At 36.8% G+C, this 26,177-nt stretch overlaps 1 protein-coding gene across 8 annotated transcripts in view; it reads left to right on the top strand.

The window, feature by feature from the left end:
* The window catches only part of VPS13B (vacuolar protein sorting 13 homolog B), an 859,202-nt gene that overhangs the window by 565,067 nt on the left and 267,958 nt on the right, over window positions 1-26,177 (top strand). For all 8 annotated transcript variants that reach the window (XM_050801187.1, XM_050801183.1, XM_050801189.1 and 5 more), the window contains one exon: window positions 3,676-3,819. In XM_050801187.1, the coding sequence (XP_050657144.1) occupies window positions 3,676-3,819 (144 nt within the window). The remainder of the gene's footprint in view (window positions 1-3,675; window positions 3,820-26,177) is intronic.

Genomic DNA, 26,177 nt, shown 5'->3' with positions numbered 1-26,177 from the left:
CTTTCCATGCTGATGGGTAGGAAGAATCAACAGCATGAAAATGTCCATACTGCCCAAAGTAATTTATAGATTCAATGCCATCCCCATTAAGCTACCAATGACTTAGTCCACAGAATTGGGGAAAAAACTACTTTAAAGTTCATATGGAACCAAAAAAGAGCCCACATTGCCAAGGGAATTCTAAGAAAAAAGAACAAAGCTGGAGGCATCACACTACCTGATTTCAAACTATACTACAAGGCTACAGTAACCAAAACAGCATGCTACTGGTACCAAAACAGAGAGATAGACCAATGGAACAGAATAGAGCCCTCAAAAATAACACCACACATCTACAACCATCTGATCTTTGACAAACCTGACAAAAACAAGAAATGGGGAAAGGATTCCCTATTTAATAAATGGTGTTGGGAAAACTGCCTAGCCACATGTAGAAAGCTGAAACTGGATCCCTTCCTTAATCCTTATCCAAAAATTAAATCAAGATGGATTAGAGACTTAAATGTTAGACCTAAAACTATAAAAACCCTAGAAGAAAACCTAGGCAATACCATTCAGGACATAGGCATGGGCAAGGACTTCATGTCTAAAACACCAAAAGCAATGGCACAACAAGCCAACATTGACAAATGGGATCTAAGTAAACTAAAGAGTTTCTGCACAGCAAAAGAAACTACCATCAGAGTGAACAGGCAACCTACAGAATGGGAGAAAATTTTTGCAATCTACTCATCTGACAAAGGGCTAATATCCAAAACCTACAAAGAGCTCAAACAAATTTAGCTCTTTGTAGAAAGAAAGAACAAACAACCCCATCAAAAAGTGGGAAAAGGATATGAACAGACACTTCTCAAAAGAAGACATTTATGCAGCCAACAGACACATGAAAAAATGCTCATCAGCACTGGTCATCAGAGAAATGCAAATCAAAACCACAGTGAGATACCATCTCACGCCAGTTAGAATGGCGATTATTAGAAAGTCAGGAAACAATGGGTGCTGGAGAGGATGTGGAGAAATAGGAACGCTTTTACACTGTTTGTGGGACTGTAAACTAGTTCAACCATTGTGGAAGACAGTGTGGCAATTCCTCAAGGATCTAGAACTAGAAATACCATTTGACCCATCGATCCCATTACTGGGTATATACCCAAAGGATTATAAATCATGCTGCTATAAAGACACATGCACACGTATGTTTATTGCGGCACTATTCACAATAGCAAAGACTTGGAACCAACCCAAATGTCCATCAATGACAGACTGGAATAAGAAAATGTGGCACATATACACCATGAAATACTATGCAGCCATAAAAAAGGATGAGTTCATGTCCTTTGTAGGGACATGGAAGAAGCTGGAAATCATCATTCTCAGCAATCAATCACAAGGACAGAAAACCAAACACCTCATGTTCTCACTCATAGGTGGGAATTAAACAGTGAGAACACTTGGACACAGGAAGGGGAACATCACACACTGGGGTCTGTCGTGGGGTGGGGGGAGTAGGGAGGGATAGCATTAGGAGATATACCTAATGTAAATGACGAGTTAATGGGTGCAGCACACCAGCATGGCACATGTATACATATGTAACAAACCTGCATGTTGTGCACGTGGACCCTATAACTTAAAGTATGATAAAAAAAAATTTTTTTTAAATGAAAAAAAAGAAATGTAATAATAATCTTATTCATTATAACTAAAACAATTCTTCGTAGAACTTTTTATGCTAAACACAATATAAACTTTTTGCTCATTCACAGAATTGTAAGTCAGTTATTATAAAATGTTTGGAAAATTTAGATATATAATACTAATTTTTTGTATATCCACTAAAGGGGTATAAAGATTAAATAAATCTACTAATATCTTATAGCTGCTTAGTAACACTGTTGGTTTAGAATACATGAAACTCCTTATGACATGCCCTTTTTCATACCAATGCTGCTATGAAAATACGAATTAAGACTCACATATTGAAATCACATTTAAGAAATGCTTCTATTTCCTGTGTGTATTTGACTCACAAAAATGGGATATCATAATCCTTTTAAATTATTAAGATTTTTTTCCTCCAAAAATATTCTTTACTTGGATTCCCAAATGCTTGTCATTGAATTCAGAAACAAAGATAAGAATATATCCAAGTGTTGATGAAATATCATCCTATCTTAATTAAGTCATCTTCAAAGTCATTTAAAGGCATGATTTGAAGGCATTACTAGAAACTTCCTCATTCCCAGGTGAAAGAGGCAGGAAGCTAAAGGTCAGGAAACCTAGTTCTAGGCCAAACTCAGCTTTATACTAAAGGTTATCCTCCTAAGTCATTCGTTTAAATTCTTTGTTCCAACAGTTTTCTTATGCATACCTTAGTTGCCTCATATATAGCAACTCTTGTTGCCCTCTAGATTGTTATAAGGTTCAAACCGATCAATAGAAAAAATAATTATAAGAGGAATCTGAAAAGCTGTAAGTTCTATAAAAATGAAAATTATCCTTGTTTTTATGTTATTAGCTGCTGATTCTACCAATTGCATTGATACTATTTAATCTCCTAGTGTAAGATCAATTTTTTGCAAGTTTTCACAGGATGTATGCCACCAATAGAGCCAAGATATTTTTGGTACAAATTTTTATGCTCTTGGGTAATGTTATGGCGACTGTTTTTTTAAAATCCTGAATTGGTATACTTTTTTCCCTTTTTGTCAATACTTGAGGAATAGAACAAGAATTCTAACTAGAGTGAATTAATACAGAGAACTTGTAGAGGAAAATGTTATTTAACCAAAAAAAAAAAGAATAATTGTTTCAGACATGCTGTTCTTTATGGCTTTATTAAAAGCTGCTCTAAGCTGACGCATTTGCATTTGGACTAGTTATAGTCTCCTTATTAAGTGAAGCTACTGGATTAGTTTTTTGGTTTGTTCTGTTTTCCTTGTCTGAACAGTTTTCCAGTGATAAATGTTCAAGTGCCTCGGTTTTGCAGAACAGCACCAATTAAGTTATGGACATCTACCCAATGCTGCCAAGATTTTAGCAGTTTAAAGAAGTGAAATAAATTAGTCTAGCTATCTTCAACACTGTGTTTTTTTATAAATCATTTAGAGTATGTCCTTTGGAGAATATTCATACTGTGGCTCTTAGCAATTATAATTGCCTGCCTACAATTGTCTGTTTACATCTGTCTGCCCAACTAGATTATAACCTCCTCAAGAGCAGGTTGCTGTTCAAGGCCAACATTATTCTTTGTGATATTCCTAGGACTCTACTGTGGTACCTAGTACTTAGGGGATTCTTAGTAAATATTTGTTTGTTTGAATTCATGAACAAGATTATGCTACACAAATACATTGTCGCTACATATTGAAAACAATAATAATAGTTTGAGGTATGGAAAAGTCAAATAGGTATGAAAAGGTGAAGACTTCTTATTGTTAGTTGTGTATATCTAGCACAAGTCCCAACACACAGCAGGCCCTCATAAATATGAAATTTATCTATTAAATTCTGTCCAAGTGACTGTGCTCACCATTTTTGCTCTTCACCTTAATGTATGAACTTGAGTCCTAGGAAACGTCACCAAAGTAGTGAAGGTCAAATAAGTAAGAATGATAAATTATCATCTGAAAGCTATCATGTTTCTTTATCTGTATTCTACCTTTTTTGCTTCAGGAGATTTTAGTGTGTGGCCATTCCTTAGAAGTGAATATAACCACAAACCTGGACTTCTTCCTAAGTGTGGCTCAAGTTCAACTCTTACATCAGTTAATAGTAGCAAATATGACTGGACTGGAACCATCAAACAAGGCTGCAGAGGTAACTGTTACCTGATTTTGATCAGGCTTACTGCACTTGTTCCAACTTTACATTCACTGCAGGAAAACTGTAATTAAGCTGACTGCTTTCTGCTTAATTATTCTGTATTTAACTTTATTCAAAATATAGTCATAAATCATTTTGGATTGTTATTCTTGATTTTAGAAATTTGGTCTCTATTCCTCTTATTTATCATGTACCTTTGCAAAATTGCTGTGGACTGACCTCAGAGGAACCTCTGTTATATACATAATTTTATTGCCCTGCTGAAATTATAAAGTATGATGTGAGAATCCTGGTATAGCTTTCATTTACTCGGATACATTACAGTAATAAGGCCTCTTTTGGAAGTGAACTTTCTAAGAGTACTATGGGAATATCTTCAATAAATAACTTGTAAAGCATTCGTTTCCCATGCTCAGTGGGAAATGAATGGACACAATCATAAAAATTGAATGCCTGCCTAGAATTTTAATTTTGATCCGGTGTTCGTTGGAAGCCTGTATTGTAACCACAAAGTGTGTCAGCAAGAAACAAAGAAAGCTATTTGTTAGATTCTTCTCAAGATATATTTTCTTCGCATTTTGTTTCCACATTTCTCTAACATTCTGCACTTAGAATAAATATTTTGTAAATACTCAGGTGAACAAACTGTTTATATATGAAAAAGATGTTGCTTTTATTTTTGTCATGAGTTGTAAAGAAGGCTTTAAGTTCTGTTTAGTAAGAAGGTAGGAAATGAAGAGGAATTTAGGTCTTTCAACTGCGACATTATTCTTTCAGTCTTCTTTATTTAAAAAAAATTTTTTTTAAATGATAAATCTTTTATCTTTTGTAAATGGAGATTTTCTAATGTAATCATCCTTTACTAGCCATGATATCTATTTATTCACTATCTATTGTAAAAGGACTTTAGAACTACATATTCTCCACAATATTAACTTTTTAAATATACATGAGGGAATCCATAAAAATGTAATTATATGACATCAAAATAAGCAAATTAAAAAATACTTCCCCATGCATTTTCGATGAGGCCTCTGAAGCACGTTGAGTTGGATAAAAGTAAATTACATTCCTATATTATTTGTGCTAATTTTGTGAATGTCTCCTATCAAAGAAATCTAACTCTCAGATCACTGATTGTTTTAGGAATTCGTATAACTTAGCAAATTGGTTATTAACTATTTACATACTTTTAATGCCTCGTAAGGGGATCAATTTCAGTAAATAAAGGGATACTGGGAGTTACTGACTATCCCTCCCTGAATGTTGAATCATTACTGGCAGTTCCATAAACTGGATAGGCATTGTTTTCTTCTGCTTTAAAAAGGTATCTATGGCTGTGTGTTTCTCCTTAGAGATCATGTTACAAGTACAGATGACATGAATGTTTTTAAATGGTTAAAATGGTAAATTTTATGTTATGTATATATATCACAATTAAAAATACAGGCTATATAATAAGAAAGGACTGTTTGGACTTTTTCCCAACCCTGGTGGGACATATCTGTAAAAAGTTCAGTATTTTAGAAAAGACCTACAGTGCACTGGAAGAATATGATTCAATTTTTGAATTATTCGCAGAACTCATATTTGATAGTCTATGAATATAAAGATATTTTAGTTACATAGAATACTCTGTAATAAGTCAAGGGTATATTTTGAAAGGGCTGGTTGACTGCCTTTAGTGTGGTTTCACAACCACACTACCACAAAATTTTTTTTTTTTTTTTTTGAGACAGAGTCCTGCATTGTTGCCTGGGCTGGAGTGCAGTGGTACAATCTCAGCTCACTGTAACCTCCACCTCCCAGGTTCAAATGATACTCCTGCCTCAGCCTCCCAAGTAGCTGGGATTATACGTGCCTGCTACCACGCCCAGCTAATTTTTTTGTATTTTTAGTAGAGACAGGGTTCTACCATGTTGGCCAGCCTGGTCTCCAACTTGTGACCTCATAATCCACCCTCCTCGGCCTCCCAAAGTACTGGGATTACAGGCATAAGCCACCGTGCCTGGCCTTTCTTTCTTTTTTTTTTTTTTGACACGGAGTCTCACTCTGTTGCCCAGGCCGGAGTGCCATCTTGGCTCACTGCAACCTCCACCTCCAGGGTTCAAGCGATTCTCCTGCCTCAGAGTTCCAAGTAGCTGGGATTACAGGCGCGTGTCACCATACCCAACTAATTTTTGTATTTTTAGTAGAGACGTGATTTCACAATGTTGGCCAGGTTTGTCTTGAACTCCCGACCTCAGGTGATCTGGCCCCCTCGGCTCCCAAAGTGCTGAGATTACAGGCGTGAGCTACTGTGCGCAGCCAACAATTTTTTAAAAAATTCTTTTTGAAAAGAAAAATAGGAAAATTAAACCTGGCTAACTTATTGGGAAAATGGAGGAAGATACATATGTTAGTACATATAATATAATCCTGACATTATAAACAAATACTATTGCATAGGAATTATGCATTAATAATGAGAATCCCATTTATCAGGTTTTCTAGAAGGCACCCTGTGAATTGTAGACCAGTAAATGTCAAATATGTTCTAAATCCACCATCTGATACTATATTGATACAATATACTTCTATAAGAAGAAATTATGTATATTTGATGTTACACATGTTTTTTTTTCTTTTCCTTTCTTTTCTTTTTTTTTTTTTTTTTTTTGTTTAGTAAAGATGGGGTTTCACCATATTGCCCAGGCTGGTCTTGAACTCCTGGCCTCAAGGGATCCATCTGCCTTGGCTTCCCAAACTGCTGGGATTACAGGCGTGAGTCACCACACCTGGCCTAATATAGTATGTTTTTTGAAGGTGTTAACGTTTTCAGACAACCTTTTGCAATATTTATTTGAAAGATTAATTTTGGCTGGGAGCATAGTGGCTCACACCTGTAAGCCCAACACTGGGAGGCTGAGGTGGGTGGATTGCTTGAGCCCAGGAGTTCACGATCAGCCTGGGCAGCATCGTGAGACCCCCATCTCTACAAAAAAAAAAATTAAAAATTAGTTGCTTGTGGTAGTGTGTGCCTGTAGTCCCAGCTACTCGGGAGGCTGAGGTGGGAGGATCACTTGAGCCCCAGAGGTCGAGGGTGAAGTGAGCTGTGGTGGTGCCACTCCACTCCAGCATGGGTGACAGAGCAAGAGACCCTGTCTCAAAAAAAAAAAAAATAAAAGGAAGATTAAACATTATTCAAGAATAATCAAGAATAATATCACTTGGGAGGCCAAGGTGCGGGCAGATCGTTTGAGCATAGGAGTTCAAGACCAGCCTGGACAACATGGCAAAACTACATCTCTACAACAACAGCAAGAAAAAAAAAAAACCACACACACACACACACACAAATTAGGCAGACATGGTGGCACATGCCTTTAGTCTCTGCTACTTGGGGACTGAGGCAGGAGGACCACTTGAACCTGGGAGGTGGAGGCTGCAGTGAGCCGAGATGACACCGTTGCACTCCAACCAGGTAACAAAGTGAGACCCTGTCTCAAAAAAAAAAAAGTATAATATGATAGTGGGATTATGTATTAGTGGAGGAAACATCTATTCAATAAACAAAGGGGAAAAAATGAACATATCTTTGGAACTAGAAGTGAAAACCATAGGGTAATCTGAGGATTCTTGCCAGAACCAATATTTAATATTAATTTTAATTAAAATGACAGCTAACACATAATGAAATGTACCAGTTCACAGCCAAAATGACTGGATGATGGATTAGGAAAATTCTGTCCCACATTAAACAAAAATTTTCCAATATTGTTGCTCTGAAAAATGTGTTTTAGATGGGGTGAGACCACTAGACCAATGGACCTGTATTTGTATTATTAGATTTTCACTGTCCCTTTCAAATACTATAATTTCCATGATTTCTAGCTCCCAGAATATTTAGTTTCTGCCTTTAAATGAACCTTGTTTCTCTGTACGTACAGGTTGAGTCCCTTATCTGAAAACACAAAATTCGAAATGCTTCACTGAGCATTTCTTTGAGGGTCATGTCATGTTAATACTCAAAAAATTTCAGATTTTGGAGCATTTTGGATTTTGAATTTTCGGATTAAGGATACTCAACCTGTGTTATGACAGGCTGAGAAATTACATAAAAGAAACAGGAATTTAATATTCAAAAACAAAATGCATTCCATATTACAAAGTACATGTCCTTCCTTATCTAGCTCGCTGCAATAGTTCACCATCCCATTCTATATTTCATGTCTCCATGACATCTGTATCTAGAGAACTAGTACAACAGGCACATTATTTGGGATTCTTACATGTTAGTTCTCTGCCTTTTATATGAGGTGAGAGTCCACCTTTTGGATACCTTAACAGCCAAAGCCAAATTTACAATTGTAAGTTCACTCCCAAAACAAAGCTCCACTACTCAGCCTTGATTTCTAAACCAGTGTTTAACAGGACTGTGGTTGACACAATTGGTTTACCCTTCAGAAGGTTCTTCACCTTCTTACAAGATAGTCTTAGTCTCAAAAAGGCCATTAGTTTATTTATTATAATATGGCTTTATTTTTATCAAATTAGTAAATGAATTTTAACAACCAAAATTTGCTAATGAAATACATCAAAGTAGCACAATCCCTGATACCCCCACCTCATCCTTCCTGATAGTCAGCTACTCTTTATAAGCTGTTTCTTCAAGTATTTATCTCCATATTTCTAAATAACCTGAATGGACTATCATCTCTTAATTCACTGTTACCATATTCACTTGCTATTTGTTGTAAATAAGGATTCTATCTCTTTTGCACTTCCTTTCTACACTTCCATCTTCCCGGTATTCTTATATCATATTCTTTTTTGTCAATCTTAATTGTTTTCATTATAAAGATGATATAAATATTGTTCATTGCTTAGTGAGTTAATGTAGTGTGATAATATTTCCTGTCATTATACTTTTTTGTTTTTATTGAAGTTACTCATTGCCACAATTTCTATTTACTTGTTTTTTTAAAAATCTCTGTGTCTTCCCTGTCGCTAACCCACACCCCATTCCTATCAGTGGCTCTACCATAATTCCTCGCAATTTAATTTTTCGCACTGTAAAACGTATCAGATAGCATCACCTCTGCTTTCCCCCCGAGAGCCATTTTTCCTAAAGTTCTTTTTCTGCCTTCTCGGTTCTGGGACTGTTAGTTCTCTAGACCTACTGCACACTTGGCATAAAAGAGCCAGATGAGAGAAGATTCTGATTTGAGGTTGATGTAAACAATGTTAGAGAAAATCTAGGTATCAATAAAATAATGTGTTCTTCTATTAATATAAGTTAGTAAATTGACCAGTATCTTTATTCTATCATTCTAAAATATTAAGTATTATTATTTACTACATTAAAAAGTATAATAGTATAGAAAAATGTTGTCTGGCTAATATAATCTACTTGGATATTAAAAAATTTTTTTATAAAACAGAATAATGCATTGGGCTTTTTTGCTATGAACTGTCATTGAGCTTATGCCATATGAAGTGATGGTAGAGGTTGTTTGGGGTGGTATTATTACTGTTTTAACTTAGAAATCATCTGTTTTGTAGTTGTGCTTCATTTTAGGAATAGAAATTCTTGTCTTTTAGTAGAAAGTGAAAAATTCAAGACATTCTTGACCAAACTAAGGACTGTCAGAAATAATTAGAAGTAGGAACTTGAAGGTAAAGAAGAAGGAAAGGGACTTTAAGTGTGTGGTGGCATAATAACAGATGTCTTCTGGAATAGAATTTCAGGTAAGATGAGGCTTATAGAGGAAATGAATACCCAAAATGTATGTGGGTAAAGGGGGTTTTGGAGAGGAAACTGAGACTAGCGTGAGGGAGTATGTTGATTTTCTGGTCTGTCTTGCTGCTTTCTTTCTTGAGGTAGTCATGAATGGAAAAGGCCAGATCAGAGGCTACATATTTCTATATTTAGGAAACGAGATGGGAATTTTGGACAGTGTGCATAGGGTGACCTCCCATTGGTGTTGCTATGCTGAGTATTTTGTTTCCTATCAGAGGCACCTGGATATACTACTTGTAACCAGGCAATAAACACAGGCTCCAATAAAATATGGATTCAAGCAGAGCCTTAAATGGACAAGAGGGGCTGTGACAGAATACCTCAAATTTCTTAAAATCTAGGCCTGGAAAAGATATTAAGTATTTTACTGCCTATCTTCTCCAAGGGAAGGATTTCTTAGGTACAGTGAACTCTCACATCTATCACAATTTTAGTTAGGCCTTGTCAATGTTAAAATTAGTGTACTAATTTTATCTCCTGATAAACAAGCTTGTGCTGAGACAGGAAAACATCACAGTTGCCTCAAAGTAGATGTAAGACATCAAGAAGACAATAAAATTTTAAAATTTTCAGCCATGATGATGTTTATCCCTATAGATTTCTTTACTAGAAATCCAGTAAATGCATTAAGTTTTCCTGAGGCTCTAGTAAACTGTCTATGCTAGTCTTACTAGGCATTGTTCATTGAGAGCTTACTATATGCCAGATACACTGTCTACAGTGTGACAGAGTTTTGAAAAATAAATACACTATGGTCTCTGCCCTCTAGGCTTTTATAATCTGGTTGGGAAGTAAAGCATAGACAAATGGAGTGATAACTAAGAACACAGAGCAGTATATGAAAAGTGTTAAATACACTCTATGGAAAATTAGACTTATGAGTCTGGGGAAGAAAGAGAAAGCTTTAGGCCAGGTGATCAATGATCTAGCTTTATGGAGAAGTGGAATACATAGAAAAGAGTAGCCTATTTATTTATTCAATAAATATTGAATGCTTCCTTTGGTCAAATACTATTATGGATACTAGGGTGACAGCATTAAACAAAAGAGGTAACATTTCTGCTTTCAGGTCTAATGCGCATATATTTAGTAGGGAAGACAGACAATAATAAATATTTGGAACTACCTTAAAATATAAATACATCTACTCATGTGCAGAGATTATGTAGCTTTACATTTTCTGTAACTGATTTAATCTTTCTTACAAGCCTAAACTTCATTTAGATTAAGGATGTTGGTTGTTAGAGAAGAGAAGCAGTAGGGGGGTATACATTAAATTTGCCATCAATAAAAAATAATTTCAACATGGAGAAATAGCATGAATAAAGACATGGAGTTTTCTAAGCATTAGGATTTTTTTGGTAAGACAGTGAAAAAAATTAATCTTTCTAGAGTGAAGGAACTGTGCAGGGAAATAATGGAAGATACACTGAGAAGTGTGTATTTAATCATGGGCAGTCGGGAACCAAAGTTTATAGACTTGAATGAATGGGATGACATAGAAGAAATGGTTTTTAATGAAATTTGTTATGCTTAGTCTTTTTTTGGCAAAGGATTTGAAGTGGCATTCAATAAAACATAAGAAATTAAAACTGCAGACTAATATCTCTGGAGAATATGGATGCAACAATTCTCAACAAAATGCTAGCAAACAAAATCCAGCAACATAGAAAGAATTACACACTATGGCCACATGGGATTACCCAGAAGTGCAAGGTTGGTTTGACATCTGAAAATCTATTAATGTAAAGCACTATATCAGTAGAATTTTTTAAGTCATATGATTATCTCAATAAATGAAAAATATTTTTGATGAAATCAGTACCCTTTCATAATAAAAACATGCAACAAACTAGGAATAGAAGGGAGCTTATTCAACTTGATAAATTACAGTTATTACAAACTCACAATTATCATCATAGTTGATGATAAAAGACTAAGATACTTTCCCCTGAAATCAACAATAAGACAAGAATGTCTGCTTACATCACTTCTATTCAACACTGTACTGGAAGTTCTAGTTCGAGTAGTTAATTTCACCCAGTATGCTTCCAATCCCTTACTCTGTTTAACTTTATAAGCAAAAACTGATCATACTGAGGTCCTCTTACAGAATCAGAGACTCTTAGAACTGTCAGGTACTTCAGAAATTGTGTTATTTAATTATCATTCATTAGCCCACGTGAGAGTGAAACTCTGCTCAGGCTCCTGCTTCCCTCCGTGAGCCTTCTTGCACTCCCCCACTTCTCTTTTCAGTGGACACAACCAGAAAACCTCAAGTATCCTCTGAGTTTGACAGGAATGGGAGAGGGTATAAGCTTGATGCCATATTAAGCAGTTTTCCATTGGATGAGGAAAGCCTAACTTCCTGTTTCTTAAAACAGGGTATCTGTTTTCTTAAAACAGTATAGCTTCCTGTTTCTTAAATTTCTTCCTGATAACTTCTTTTCTTAAATCCAGATGATTTTTCTGATGGAATCCTTGCTAGAAAGCCAAGTTAAGGCCTCAGAGCTGTTCACTTATTTGCCATCCACCCTTTAGAAAATTCTTAGACTGGGTCAGTCAACAGTTTATATCTATGCACTTAACTCACTGTCAAGGGCACAAAACATTTATAGAAGAGGAAGATTCAACATAGCAGTGTCTAATACCTGAGTCATCCCATCTTGCCAACTTGTCTAATCTTTCTTAATGAGTCTTGCTTTCTGTCCCCTATTTTTCTGTTGTGGCCTGACTTTTAATATAAGGCTGATTCTGAATCAGATTAATCAAATGCATGTTAAATTTGAGTGGTGGCTTTGTGGGAAGAGGGAAAAGATGGGCCAGTAAACCCTAAACCACAGAGCAATTATTTTGCACAGCTTTGGAAGTAAAGTGCTTTTCAACAAATGAAGAAACAGTCCATGCTTGTGGATGGGAAAAATCAATATTGTGAAAATGGCCATACTGCCCAAAGTAGTTAATAGTTTCAATGCTATTCCCATTAAACTACCATTGACACTCTTCCCAGAATTAGAAAAAAAATATATTTTTTTTATACTTTAAGTTCTAGGGTACATGTGCCCAACGTGCAGCTTTATTACATGTATATACATGTGCTGTGTTGGTTTGCTGCACCCATTAACTCGTCATTTACATAAGGTATTTCTCCTAATGCTATCCCTCCCCCATACCCCCACCCCATAACAGGCCCCAGTGTGTGATGTTCCCCACCCTGTGTCCAAGTGTTCTCATTGTTCAATTCCCACCTATAAGTGAGAACATGCAGGGTCTGGTTTTCTGTCCTTGCGATAGTTTGCTCAGAATGATGGTTTCCAGCTTCATCCGTGTTGCTGCAAAGGACATGAACTCATCCTTTTTTATGGCTGCATAGTATTCCATGGTATATATGTGCCACATTTTCCTAATCCAGTCTGTCATTGATGGACATTTGGGTTGGTTCCAAGTCTTTGCTATTGTGCATAGTGCCACAATAAACATATGTGTTCATGTGTCTTTATAGTAGCATGATTTATAATCTTTTCAGTATATATCCAGTAATGGAATCACTTGGTCAAATGGTATTTCTAGTTCTAGATCCTTGAGGAATTGCCACACTGTCTTCCACAATGGTTGAACTAGTTTATAGGCCCACCAACAGTGTAAAAGTGTTCCTATTTCTCCACTTCCTCTCCAGCACCTGTTGTTTCCTGACTTTTAAATGATCTCCATTCTAACTGGTGTGAGATGGTATCTCATTGTGGTTTTGATTTGCATTTCTCTGATGACCAGTGCTGATGAGCATTTTTTCATGTGTCTGTTGGCTGCATAAATGTCTTCCTTTGAGAAGTGTCTGTTCATATCCTTTCCCCACTATTTGATGGGGTTCTTTGATTTTTTTCTTGTAAATTTGTTTCACTTCGTTGTAGATTCTGGATATTAGCCATTTGTCAGATGAGTAGATTCCAAAAATTTTCTCCCATTCTATACGTTGCCTATTCACTCTGATGGTAGTTGTGTTTGCTGTGCAGAAGCTCTTTAGTTTACTTAGATCCTATTTGTCTATTTTGGCTTTTGTTGCCATTGCTTTTGGTGTTTTATTCATGAAATCCTTGCCCATGCCTATGTCCTGAATGGTATTGCCTAGGTTTTCTTCCAGGGTTTTTATGGTTTTTAGGTCTAACATTTAAGTCTTTAATACATCTTGATTTAATTTTTGTGTAAGGTGTAAGGAAGGGATCCAGTTTCAGCTTTCTACATGTGGCTAGGCAGTTTTCCCAACACCATTTATTAAATAGGGAATCCTTTCCCCATTTCTTGTTTTTGTCAGGTTTGTCAAAGATCAGATAGTTGTAGATGTGTGGTGTTATTTCTGAGGCCTCTGTTCTGTTCCATTGGTTTCTCTGTTTTGGTACCAGTAGCATGCTGTTTTGGTTACTGTAGCCTTGTAGTATAGTTTGAAGTCAGGTAGCATGATGCCTCCAGCTTTGTTCTTTTTGCTGAGGATTGTCTTGGCCATGTGGACTCTTTTTTGGTTCCATATGAACTTTAAAGTAGTTTTTTCCAATTCTGTGAAGAAAGTCATTGGTAGCTTAATGGGGTTGGCATTGAATCTATAAATTACCTTGGGCAGTATGGCCATTTTCACGATATTGATTCTTCCTATCCATGAGTATGGAATGTTCTTCCATTTGTTTGTATCCTCTTTTATTTTGTTGAGCAGTGGTTTGTAGTTCTCCTTGAAGAGGTCCTTCACATCCCTTGTATGTTGTATTCTTAGGTATTTTATTCTCTTTGAAGCAATTGTGAATGGGAGTTCACACATGATTTGGCTCTCTGTTTGTCTGTTATTGGTATATAGGAATGCTTTTGATTTTTGCACGTTGCTTTTGTGTCCTGAGACATTGCTGAGGTTGCTTATCAGCTTAAGGAGATTTTGGGCTGAGACGATGGAGTTTTCTGAATGTACAATCATGTCATCTGCAAACAGGGACAATTTGACTTCCTCTTTTCCTAATTGAATACTCTTTATTTCTTTCTCCTGCCTGATTGCCCTGGCCAGAACATCCAATACTATGTTGAACAGGAGTGGTGAGAGAGGGAATCCCTCTCTTGTGCCAGTTTTCAAAGGGAACACTTCCAGTTTTTGCCCATTAAGTATGATACTGGCTGTGTGTTTGTCATAAATAGCTCTTATTATTTTGAGATAACGTTCCATCAATATCGAATTTGTTGAGAGTTTTTAGCATGAAGGGCTGTTGAATTTTGTGGAAGGCCTTTTCTGCATCTGTTGAGAGAGATAATGATGTGGTTTTTGTCTTTGGTTCTGATTATATGATGGATTACTTTTATTGGTTTGCATATGTTGAACTAGCTTTGCATCCCAGGGATGAAGCCAACTTGATCATGGTGGATAAGCTTTTTGATGTGCTGCTGGATTCGGTTTGCCAGTATTTTATTGAGGATTTTTGCATCCATGTTCATCAGGGATATTGGTCTTAAATTCTCTTTTGTTTGTTATGTCTCTGCCAGGCTTTGGTATCAGAAGGATGCTGGCCTCATAAAATGAGTTACAGAGGATTCCCTCTGTTTCTATTGATTGGAATACTTTCAGAAGGAATGGTACCCGCTCCTCTTTGTACCTCTGGTAGAATTCACCTGTGAATCTGTCTGGTCCCGGACTTTTTTTGGTTGGTAGGCTATTAATTATTGCCTCAATTTCAGAGACTGTTATTGGTCTATTTAGCAATTCAACTTCCTGGTTTAGTGTTGGGAGAGTGTATGTGTCCAGGAATTTATCCATTTCTCCTAGACTTCCTAGTTTATTTGCATAGAAGTATTTATAGTATTCTCTGATGGTAGTTTGTATTTCTGTGGGGTCGGTGGTGATATCCCCTTTATCATTTTTTATTGCATCTATTTGATTCTTCATTCTTTTCTTCTTCTTTAGTCTTGCTAGCAGTCGATAATTTTGTTGATCTTTTCAAAAAACCAGCTCCTGGATTCATTGATTTTTGAAGGGTTGTTTTGTGTCTCTGTCTCCTTCAGTTCTGCTCTGATGTTAGTTATTTCTTGCCTTCCGCTAGCTTTTGAATGTGTTTGCTCTTCCTTCTCTAGTTCTTTTAATTGTGATGTTAGGGTGTCAGTTTAGATCTTTCCTGCTTTCCCTTGTGGGCATTTAGTGCTGTAAATTTCCGTCTACACAGTGATTTAAATGTGTCCCAGAGATTCTGGTATGTTGTATCTTTGTTGTCATTTGTTTCAAAGAACATCTTTATTTCTGCCTTCATTTCGTTATGTACCAAGTAGTCATTCAGGAGCAGGTTGTTCAGTTTCCATGTAGTTGAGCGGTTTTGAGTGAGTTTCTTAATCCTGAGTTCTAGTTTAATTGCACTGTGGTCTGAGAGAGCGTTTGTTGTGATTTCTGTTCCTTCACATTTGCTGAGGAGTGCTTTACTTCCAAGTATGTGGTCAGTTTTGGAATAAGTGTGATGTGGTGCTGAGAAGAATGTATATTCTGTTGATTTGGGGTGGAGGGTTCTGTAGATGTCTATTAGGTCTGCTTGGTGCAGAGCTGAATTCAAGTCCTGGATATCCTTGTTAACCTTCTGTCTCATTTATCTGTCTACTGTTAACAGTGGGGTGTTAAAAGTTTCCCATTATTATTGTGTTGGAGTCTAAGTCTCTTTGTAGGTCTTCAGGACTTGCTTTATGAATCTGGGTGCTCCTGCATTGGGTGCATATATATTTAGGATAGTTAGCTCTTCTTATTGAATTGATCCCTTTACCGTTATGTAGTGGCCTTCTTTGTCTGTTTTGATCTTTGTTTGTTTGAAGTCTGTTTTATCAGAGACTAGGATTGCAACCCCTGCTTTTTTTTAATTTTCCATTTGTGTGGTAGATCTTCTTCCATCCCTTTATTTTGAGCCTGTGTGTGTCTCTGCACTTGAGATGAGTCTCCTGAATACAGCACACTGATGGATCTTGACTGTTTATCCAATTTGCCAGTCTGTGTCTTTTAAGTGGGGCATTTAGCCCATTTACATTTAAGGTTAATATTTTTATGTGTGAATTTGATCCTGTCATTATGGTGTTAGCTGGTTATTTTGCTCATTAGTTGATGCACTTTCTTCCTAGCCTCAATGGTCTTCACAATTTGGCATGTTTTTGCAGTGACTGGTACTGGTTGTTCCTTTCCAGGTTTAGCGCTTCGTACAAGAGTTCTTGTAAGGCAGGCCTGGTGGTGACAAAATCTCTCAGCATTTGCTTGTCTGTAAAGGATTTTATTTCTCCTTCACTTACAAAACAGTTTGACTGGATATGAAATCCTGTGTTGACAATTTGTATCTTTAAGAATGTTGAATATTTGTCCCCACTCTCTTCTGTCTTGTAGGGTTTCTGCCGAGAGATCCGCTGTTAGTCTGATGGGCTTCCCTTTGTGGGTAATCTTAGCTTTCTCTCTGGCTGCCCTTAGCATTTTTTTCTTCATTTCAACCTTGGTGAATCTGACAATTATGTGTCTTGGGGTTGCTCTTCTCGAGGAGTATCTTTGTGGCGTTCTCTGTATTTCCTGAATTTGAATGTTGGCCTCCTTTGCTAGGTTAAGGAAGTTCTCCTGGATAATATCCTGCAGAGTGTTTTCCAGCAAGGTTCCATTCTCCTGGTCACTTTCAGGTACACCAGTCATACGTAAATTTGGTCTGTTCACATAGTCCCATGTTTCTTGGAGGCTTTGTTCTTTTCTCTTTTTTCTCTAAACTTCTCTTCTCACTTCATTTCATTAATTAGATCTTCAGTCACTGATACTCTTTCTTCCACTTGATTGAATCTGCTACTGAAGCTTGTGCATGTGTCATGTAGTTGTCATTCCATGGTTTTCAGCTCCATCAGGTCATTTAAGGTCTTCTCTCCACTGTTTATTCTAGTTAGCCATTCATCTAATCGTTTTTCAAGGTTTTTAGCTTCCTCACAATGGGTTCGAACATCCTCCTTTTATCTCAGAGAAGTTTTTTATTACCGATCTTCTGAAGCCTACTTCTGTCAGCTTGTCAGTCATTCTCCGTCCTGCTTTGTTCCGTTGCTGCCAAGGAACTGTGATCCTTTGGAGTAGAAGAGGCGCTCTGTGTTTTAGAATTTTCAGCTTTTCTGCCCTGGTTTTTCCCCATCTTTGTGGTTTTTTCTAACTTTCGTCTTTGATGCTGGTGACCAACAGATGGGGTTTTGGTATGGTTGTCCTTTTTGTTGATACTGATGCTATTCCTTTCTGTTTGTTAGAAAAAAACTATTTTAAAATTCAAATGGAACCAAAAAGGAGCCTGAATAGCCATGATCGTTGTAAGCAAAAAGAACAAAGCTGGAAGCATCACACTACCAGACTTCAAACTATACTATAAGGCTACAGTATCCAAAACAACATGGTACTGGTACAAAAACAAACACATAGACCCATGAAACAGAATAGAGAACTGAGAAATGAGACTGCACACCTACAACCATCGGATCTTTGACAAACTTGATAACAACAAGCAATATGGAAAGGACTCTTTAGTAAATGGTGCTGGGAGTGCTTGCTAGCTGTACGTAGAAAATTGAAACTGTACCCCTTCCTTACACCATATGCAGAAGTTAACTCAAGATGGATTAGAGACTAAAATGTAAAACCCCAAACTATAAACACCCTAGAAGAAAATCTAGGCAATACCATTCAGGACATTGGCATGGGCAAAGATTTCATGACGAGGATGCCAAAAGTAACTGCAACAAAAGCAAAAATTGACAAATGGGATCTAATTAAACTAAGGAGCTTCTGCACAGCCAAAGAAACTATCATCAGAATGAACAGACAGTCTACAACATGGGAGAAAAATTTTGCAAATTAACCATCTGACAAAGGTCTAATATCCAGAATCTATAAGGAACTTAACCAAATTTACAAGACAACCCCATTAAAAAGTGGGCCAAAGACATGGACAGACGTTTCTCAAAAGAAGACATACATGTGGTCAAGAAATATGAAAAATAGCTCAGTATCACTGATCGTTAGAGAAAGGCACATCAAAATCACAATTAGATACCATCTCACACCAGTCAGAATGGCTATTATGAAAAAGTCAAAAAACAACAGATTCTGGCAAGGTTATGGAGAAAAAAGAAATGCTTTTTCACTGTTGAGTGGGAGTGTAAATTAATTCAACCATTGTGTGAGACAGTGTGGTGATTCTTCCGAGACCTAGAGGCAGAAATACCATTTGACCCAGCAATTGCATTACTGGTTATATACCCAAAGGAATATAAATCCTTCTGTTATAAAGATACATGCATGTGTATGTTCATTGCAGCACTATTCACAATAGCAAAGACATGGAATCAACCTAAATGCCCATCAGTGATAGACTGGATAAAGAAAATGTGGTAAGTGTACACCATGGAATAGTGTGCAGCCATAAAAAGTAACAGGATCACATCCTTTGCAGGGACAAACAAGGGTGGAGTTCAAAGCCATTGTGCTCAGCAAGTTAACACAAGAATAGAAAACTAAACACCACATATTCTCACTTTTAAGTGGGAGCTTAATGATGAGAACACATGGACACAGGTTGGGGGACTACTCACACTGAGGTCCATGGAGGGAGGGGGAGGGGAGGGATGGAGAGATAGATAATATCAGGAAGAATAGCTAATGGATGCTGCACCTAATACCTGGGTGATGGGATGATCTGTGCAGGAAACCACCATGGCACACATTTACCTATGTGACAAACCTGCACATCCTGCACATGTACCACTGAACTTAAATGTTAAAGGAAAAAAAAATGCTTTTCTTTTGCATCAAGGGAGTTAAGAGAGAATGGAGAGAATTGTTGCAGATAAGGTCTGTTTGTTGATTTCTCAGGATATAAGTCTTGGGGGACATGTAAGAAAGAAAACACAGTGGTCAAGAACTTGAGCTTTGTAGTTGGAGTCCGGCAATAAATCCCATCTCCTGTGTTTACTTTCTGTGTGGCCTTGGACATGTTAATTTAATTCATGTGAGCTTCAATTTAATCATCTGCAAAATTGAGATAATAACAGTCCTCCCCAGTGGGATTGCTGTAGAGATTAGTTGGGAAGCTATTTCTTAAGTATTTTTCATAGGAATTGTTATATAATAAGAGCTCAATAAAAGCCATCACCATCATTGTCATCTCATCTAGAGATCCTTAATTTTCATCTCTTTTCTATCTGCTGCATTATATCTTGCCCAAGATCCTTCTCCAGTTTGTTTGATTATAGAGCACATATGAGTATTTCTTAATGTTTTTGAGTTTGATTGGATAAAAGGAGGATGTAATAGAATGCTCCAGTGTCCTGTTTATCATCTGGCAGGCTTTGAAAGTGTGTCTGTTCCATAGACTTCTGCCCAGTTGATAACACAGTTTGCCCCAGCAACTTATTCCTCAGGTAAATGAGATCTTGCTGAAACTATAGTTGATAGTGAGATGCTCTGGAAGCACTGGGGTTGTTTTCAGGTGGCAGACTAACAGAAGGATGTATGTATCCCACTGCTTTGCTTTATTTACCTTGCTCTATTCACTCAGGATTCACTGTTGACTTTTCTCAGTCATAGGGAAGATTTACAGAACCGGTCTTCATCAAATCAGTTAGGACTGTTATTAATTGATCACTGTCAAATTAATTATTGCTGAAATTTTAGCTCTTTGCAATAGATGAATCAACTGTTAAAGCTGCATTGGAAGATACTTGCATTTTCTCCTCAAAGATTAATTATTCCCAGTGTTTATCTTCATAAGCTCTGTATGGTTAGTGACCCATATATGACCCTCTAAAAATGTTAAGAGCTTCAAAAGTCAGTCCTATATTGAGTGCCCTATACTTTTTGAACTATTTGTTGGGGGTTACATATAGATGAAAAATGTTAAACTTTCATTAATATAAAAATGTATGACAAAGCAACAGCAATCAAGACAATATGATACTGGCATAAGGATAGACATATGGATCAATGAAATAGAATTGAGAGTTCAGGTACTAACTCTCCTGTTTATAGTCAATTGATTTTTGACAAGGTAGTATAGATCGTTCAGCGGAGGAAAGAATAGTATTTTGAAGGAATAATGCTAGGATGACTGGATATTCGCATGCAAAAGAATGAAGGAAAATGCCTAAATCATATCATATATAACTCAAAATGGATCAAAGACCTAAATGTAAGAGCTAAAACTATAAAACTCCTTGAAGAAACTGTAGGTGAAAATGTTCATGATCTTTGGTTAAGCAGTGTTTTTTTTAAATATGACACCAAATCAAAAAACCAAAAAGAAAAAGAATAGATAAATTGAACTTCAAAAACCTTGAAGCTTTTGTGCTTCATAGGACATGACCCAGAAAGTGAAAAGACAACCCACAGAACCAGAGAAAATATTTGCTAATCATATATTTGCAGAATGGGAGAAAATATTTGCTAATCATATATTTGATAAGGGACTTCTATCTAGACTATAAAAAGGACTCTTACAACTCAGTAATAAAAATGCAAATACCCCAATTTTTAAGTGGGCTCAAGGAATCTGAATAAATATTTCCCCAAAGATGATGTAGAAATAACCAATAAGCACATGAAAAGTTGCTCAGTGTCATTAACCATCTAGGAAATGCAAATCAAAGCCACAAGAAAACACCACACTGACTAGGATGGCTACAGTCAAAAAAGTCAAATAATAACAAGTTTCGACAAGGATGTAGAGAAATTGGAACCCTCTTACACTGGACCAGAATGTTTATCTACATAACCTACTGCTACAGTGACATTTGGGGTACATTTGCAAAATTCTGAGAGTTGAATAGATCAGCATTTGACAACTACTACCCTAAAGTATCTTCTCTGAAAAGAATTTTGCTGTAAGTCTTTTTTTTTTTTTTTTTTTTTGGGTGGGGGAAGGTGTTACATGACTCCCCAACTGGAGCCTAGAGTAGCTAAGATGTGGTACTTCTGATTAAAGACAGATACATACGCTTAGAAAACCAGATGGAAATGGGTAAGTTAGCAGAGAAGTCTATTGTGAAAATAAGGGTTGTAACATTTCACTTGGAGACTGTTTTAGCTGCATGTCACAGAAACCCAAAATAGATACAAGTTTCTTTTACTCAGGTAACAGTCCTTAGGTCAGTAGTTCTAAGACTGGTGTAGTGGCTCTGCTCCCTCAGGTCAATCAGAGACCCTGTCTCCTCTCTTGTTGTTAATTTATCAACTCTGAGGTATCTCACTGACTTGGTCCAAGATGGCTTACCAGGTCTGTGTTAAAAGCAGCAGATGAGAGGATAGGGGAAATGAAACAGGAAGCAGGGACCCCTCCCTATAAGGACAAACTCTGAAGTTGCATGTATCAGTTATGCTCACATTCCATTGGTCAGAATTTAGCCATGTGGTCACACCAAGCTCCAAGAGAGGCTGAGAAATGTAGTCTTTTTTCTTTCATTCCGCCTGTATAATTGCAGAAGAGAAATACAGTATTTTACATGTGCCCTGCTAAAAATTATTTTTCTGCTGCATGCCCTGCTGAAAATTATTTTACTATGAAAGAAGGTGATAACGAATATTGGAGTACAACCAGCATCCGTAGCTAGAGAGTCTTCAGGGTTACCTGGTAGGCAGTCAAGATATTCCTCAGAAAGCAGCTTTGGTTCTTCCACAATACTTCGAACATATCCTCAAATAGAGTCTAAAGTTCTATATCATATAATATGGCAGAAATAGTGTTAGCTTGAAAATTGTCCAGTACCTCTATAGTGACAAATATTGTCTTTTCCTATTGTTTCTACCTCTCTTCATCTGAGGATAAACTCCCATTTCTTTAGGTGAACAATAGTCTCCTCTTCCATCGTGGTTTTGATGGGGCTTCCCATTATATGGTCGCCCTGTGACATTGGCCTGATAATTACTCCATCCTCCTGACCTTTACTGGGTGGTCTGATCACAGGGCCCAGACAAGGATAGTGTTTCATATGAAGACAGTGAGAAAGGTAAACTGCCTTTCCTGTAGTTAAGTAAGTTTAGGTATAATACTGAAGCTTTCATTGTTCTTGCTCCATCCTTCTTTACCACTGTCATATGAAGAAAACTTGTTCGGTGTTAGAGAGAGATAAAGAGAGGAGGAGCCAAATGCACAGAAATAAGCAAACTTGAGAGACAAAGTCTTGATGACATCATCTGACTCCCTTGACATAGTTCTGGTCAATGAGGTGTAAAGAGAAGTGTTCTACAGATTTCTGGGAAAGTCTTTACTTTCTTTCTCCTCCTCCTCCTTGGAATAACAACGATGGAAGTGACCAGCCACTTGTGACCATGTGATGACAAACATGAGGAGAAAACACACAGTAAGGATAACAAAGTGGACAGAGAAGATGGTCCTGAGATGTCAGTGACATTATGCAGCTACTGCACCAGCCCTAACTTTAGGTTATGTGAGCAAAATAAACCTAAACAGTTAGGCTATTAGTATTTGGCTCACTATTACATAACGCCAAGCACAATCCTTACTGATCAGATGTTGTTACAGTATTCTAAGTCTGAGATAATAAAACCTGGGGAAAATACTGAGCACACAGTGAACTTCAATGCTGAATAAATACTTGCTGAATGAATTAATAAATGGATTTCTGAAATCATAGTAATTCTCATTTCTGTTCCTAGAAGTAGAAAAAATAAGATGTATACAACATATGCTTCAAAAGAATTGGAAGAAATTATTGGCTAACTGCATGTTTGATGGAGACAGATAGGTTAAGTACATACCATGGAGTGCTTTGAACATCAGATTGAAATGTTTTGCTTAAGTCAGTGGGCAATAGAGAGAAGTTGGTGTTTGTGTGGTTAGAGAGTGACTTAAACAGGTATGCCTCAAAGTTCAGATCCATTTTAGGCTGAAGCTCTCAGTTGTGCTCCCACATCAATAATAGTCATCTATAAGTATGTGATCTTCAAACATAAATATGATAGTTACATTTTACCTGTTGTAATATAAATGAGGACCTATTATCTCATTATTCAGTAAGGAAATATCTGTACTATGTGGTATCACCCATTGTTTTCAGAAGCTACGATTGTTATTGATTACGTAGAAGGGGGAGAGGGCTGAGATTGCCCTGGGTTACGTTCATTTGGCTGCAGTAATTATTCTTTTATTCCTGAATAGCAAGTAATCATCTTATTAAGCCTACTTACAGAGGTAGTGTACGTAAAGAGTAACACATGCTCATTTTCAAATCAGTGATTCAGAATAAATAAAACTTTTGTAGGAAAATATAAACCATGTTTTTAGGGGCAAAGAATAGAACCACATCATTGGAGATCTGATGTGGGAGTTCTTTGATCTCTGCACTGCATATCCTGGAGAAGAATAAAGACAACTTATAACACTAATTGAGCATTCCTTCCTTTGCCTTCTCCCCTTCCTCCTCCTCCTCCACTTAACCACTTGGTTTTAGGCACTTCCTTAGCTCTCCCTTCCCTTCAGTCCCCAGTGTAGATCCACTTGGTAATCTGTCCATGCATGTTTGGTACCTGTTATCATGCTGTCTTTGATAGTTAAAAATTATGGTTTTTTTAAGTAGAATCTCATTTGCAAAAAAAATTACTTTAGCCAACATAAAATATACAGTACTTAGTTCATGTTTCTAAACTATTTCTAAAGTAATGGTTATTTCTATCCAATGTAAAGTTTCCATTTCCCCAGACTTTTTGCTATTATTTATTGTATTTGACTTCTCTACAACTATCTAAATACTAAAGAACTACATAAAGCACTGTATTTAACTCTCTATGAAGCATGATAAATTTACATTTTTAAAAATATTATACTCAAGCTGGTCAGAATAGGTAAAACTCCCTTTGCTCCAGCTACATCTCCATCTCAGTCAGCCCCTGTCCTCTCAAGGTTACTATTAATATCTGTCTTCCTGTCTCCTCGGACCTCTCCCATATACTCCTCTATAGTTTCCATTTCTTTCCATTCATGCTAAGTTACATCATCTCTCTGACCCTGAATTTTCTCTTGAATAATTGTTTTTTTCCTCACCTACTGTTCTCTGATTTCTAATGCTTTTAATATCATATACTTGTGACACACAAAAATATTTGTACAGAAGGAGGAAAGTCTTAGGAAAATCCGTTTTAAATAATTTATGATCTTTTCCAAGTAAAAATGTGACAAATAAGCAGGCTATTCAAAATAATTAAGGGTCCATGGTTTGCTTGGTTTCCTATCTGACAGTTTGTACTTTTCTAACAAGCAACTTCTGGGCTTTTGGTTACTATTACATAAAAAAATAGACTTTTAAGAAAAATTAACATTAGAGCCATGGGAATGTATATAATTTTCATCTAAGATTTCAGACATTTTTAGATTGCTTATTTCTAGAATGTTGGCTCTTCATCAAAGGTTTTCCACAGCAAATGACTTAAAATCTTCTCAGAATATAGAGGAATAAAAAATAAACACCATGGCCTAAACCCCGTAATCTTCCTTCTACATTTTTTAAGATTCTCAGACTTTAGCAAATGCCACAGGTGGCCCCTCACCATTCTTTCTGAAAACTGGCCCATTTAGTAGTGTACCTTTGAGAGACACAAAAATACACTGGGGAGATGGAAGGCTTTGATGATGGTGGTGGTTACCCAAATGTATACATTTTTCAATGCCCGATCAACTGTACCTTTTTAAAGGGTGAATTTTATTGTTTACAAATTATACTTCAGTAAACCTCGCTTTAAAAATTGTTGGGCTACTCAGTGCAGCTTTTGTCAGAACGTGTATTACTACCCAGGATCCATAACACCATAACACTAGCTAACATATTGGGAGCTCACCCTGTGTGAGATAATAGTCTAAGTGTTTTATATAGTTTAACTCCTTTAATCTTCATAATCATTCTCTGAATTTGGGGTTGCTTTTCAGATTCGATAGATATGGAAACAAAGTTTCAAGGACGTCCTGTAACTTGTACCTAACAAATATCAAAGTCAGGTGGGCAGGCATGCACTCTCACATACACACCCCACTTGAGAATGTATTGGTTAGAAGCACTACAGTTTGGTGACCTAACTGGTATGGATATGAGTGTTCTTAGGGTCAGTTAAGCAAAAATGAGGTTTTACAAGGCCTTAATTGTCCTTATATATAATTTGCATTTTATTGTATTGCAATGGTAAGCCATTGAAGAGTCAAAAACAAGAGAATGACATGATCAGATTCACATTTGGAATAGTGGCAGGTGGACTAGGCAGGGAGACCCAACATGGTAATCTCCTGTAGTAATTCAGATAACAAAAGCCTAAATTGAAGCATTCATTTGGGGAAGAGAGGAGAAAAACCAGTAATGGGCTAACTTTGCATTTGCCTGAGAGGCAATGTCTCAGCACATGTATTGAAGCAGAGAGAATGCTGGAGAACTTTCTTTCTCTAGCTGTTCCAAATTGAATAACAAAAGGCAATGACTCTTCTGCTTACGTGTTTTCTTGTAGGTATCAACTATTCCTAAACTGGAAGACCCCTGATTGGCATCTCCCTGCACTTTGTACCTTTATCGAACTCTT

This window comes from Macaca thibetana, chromosome 8, assembly GCF_024542745.1.
Source record: "Macaca thibetana thibetana isolate TM-01 chromosome 8, ASM2454274v1, whole genome shotgun sequence".
Taxonomy (NCBI): Eukaryota; Metazoa; Chordata; class Mammalia; order Primates; family Cercopithecidae; genus Macaca; species Macaca thibetana.
This window is presented reverse-complemented; position numbering and strand designations above follow the sequence as displayed.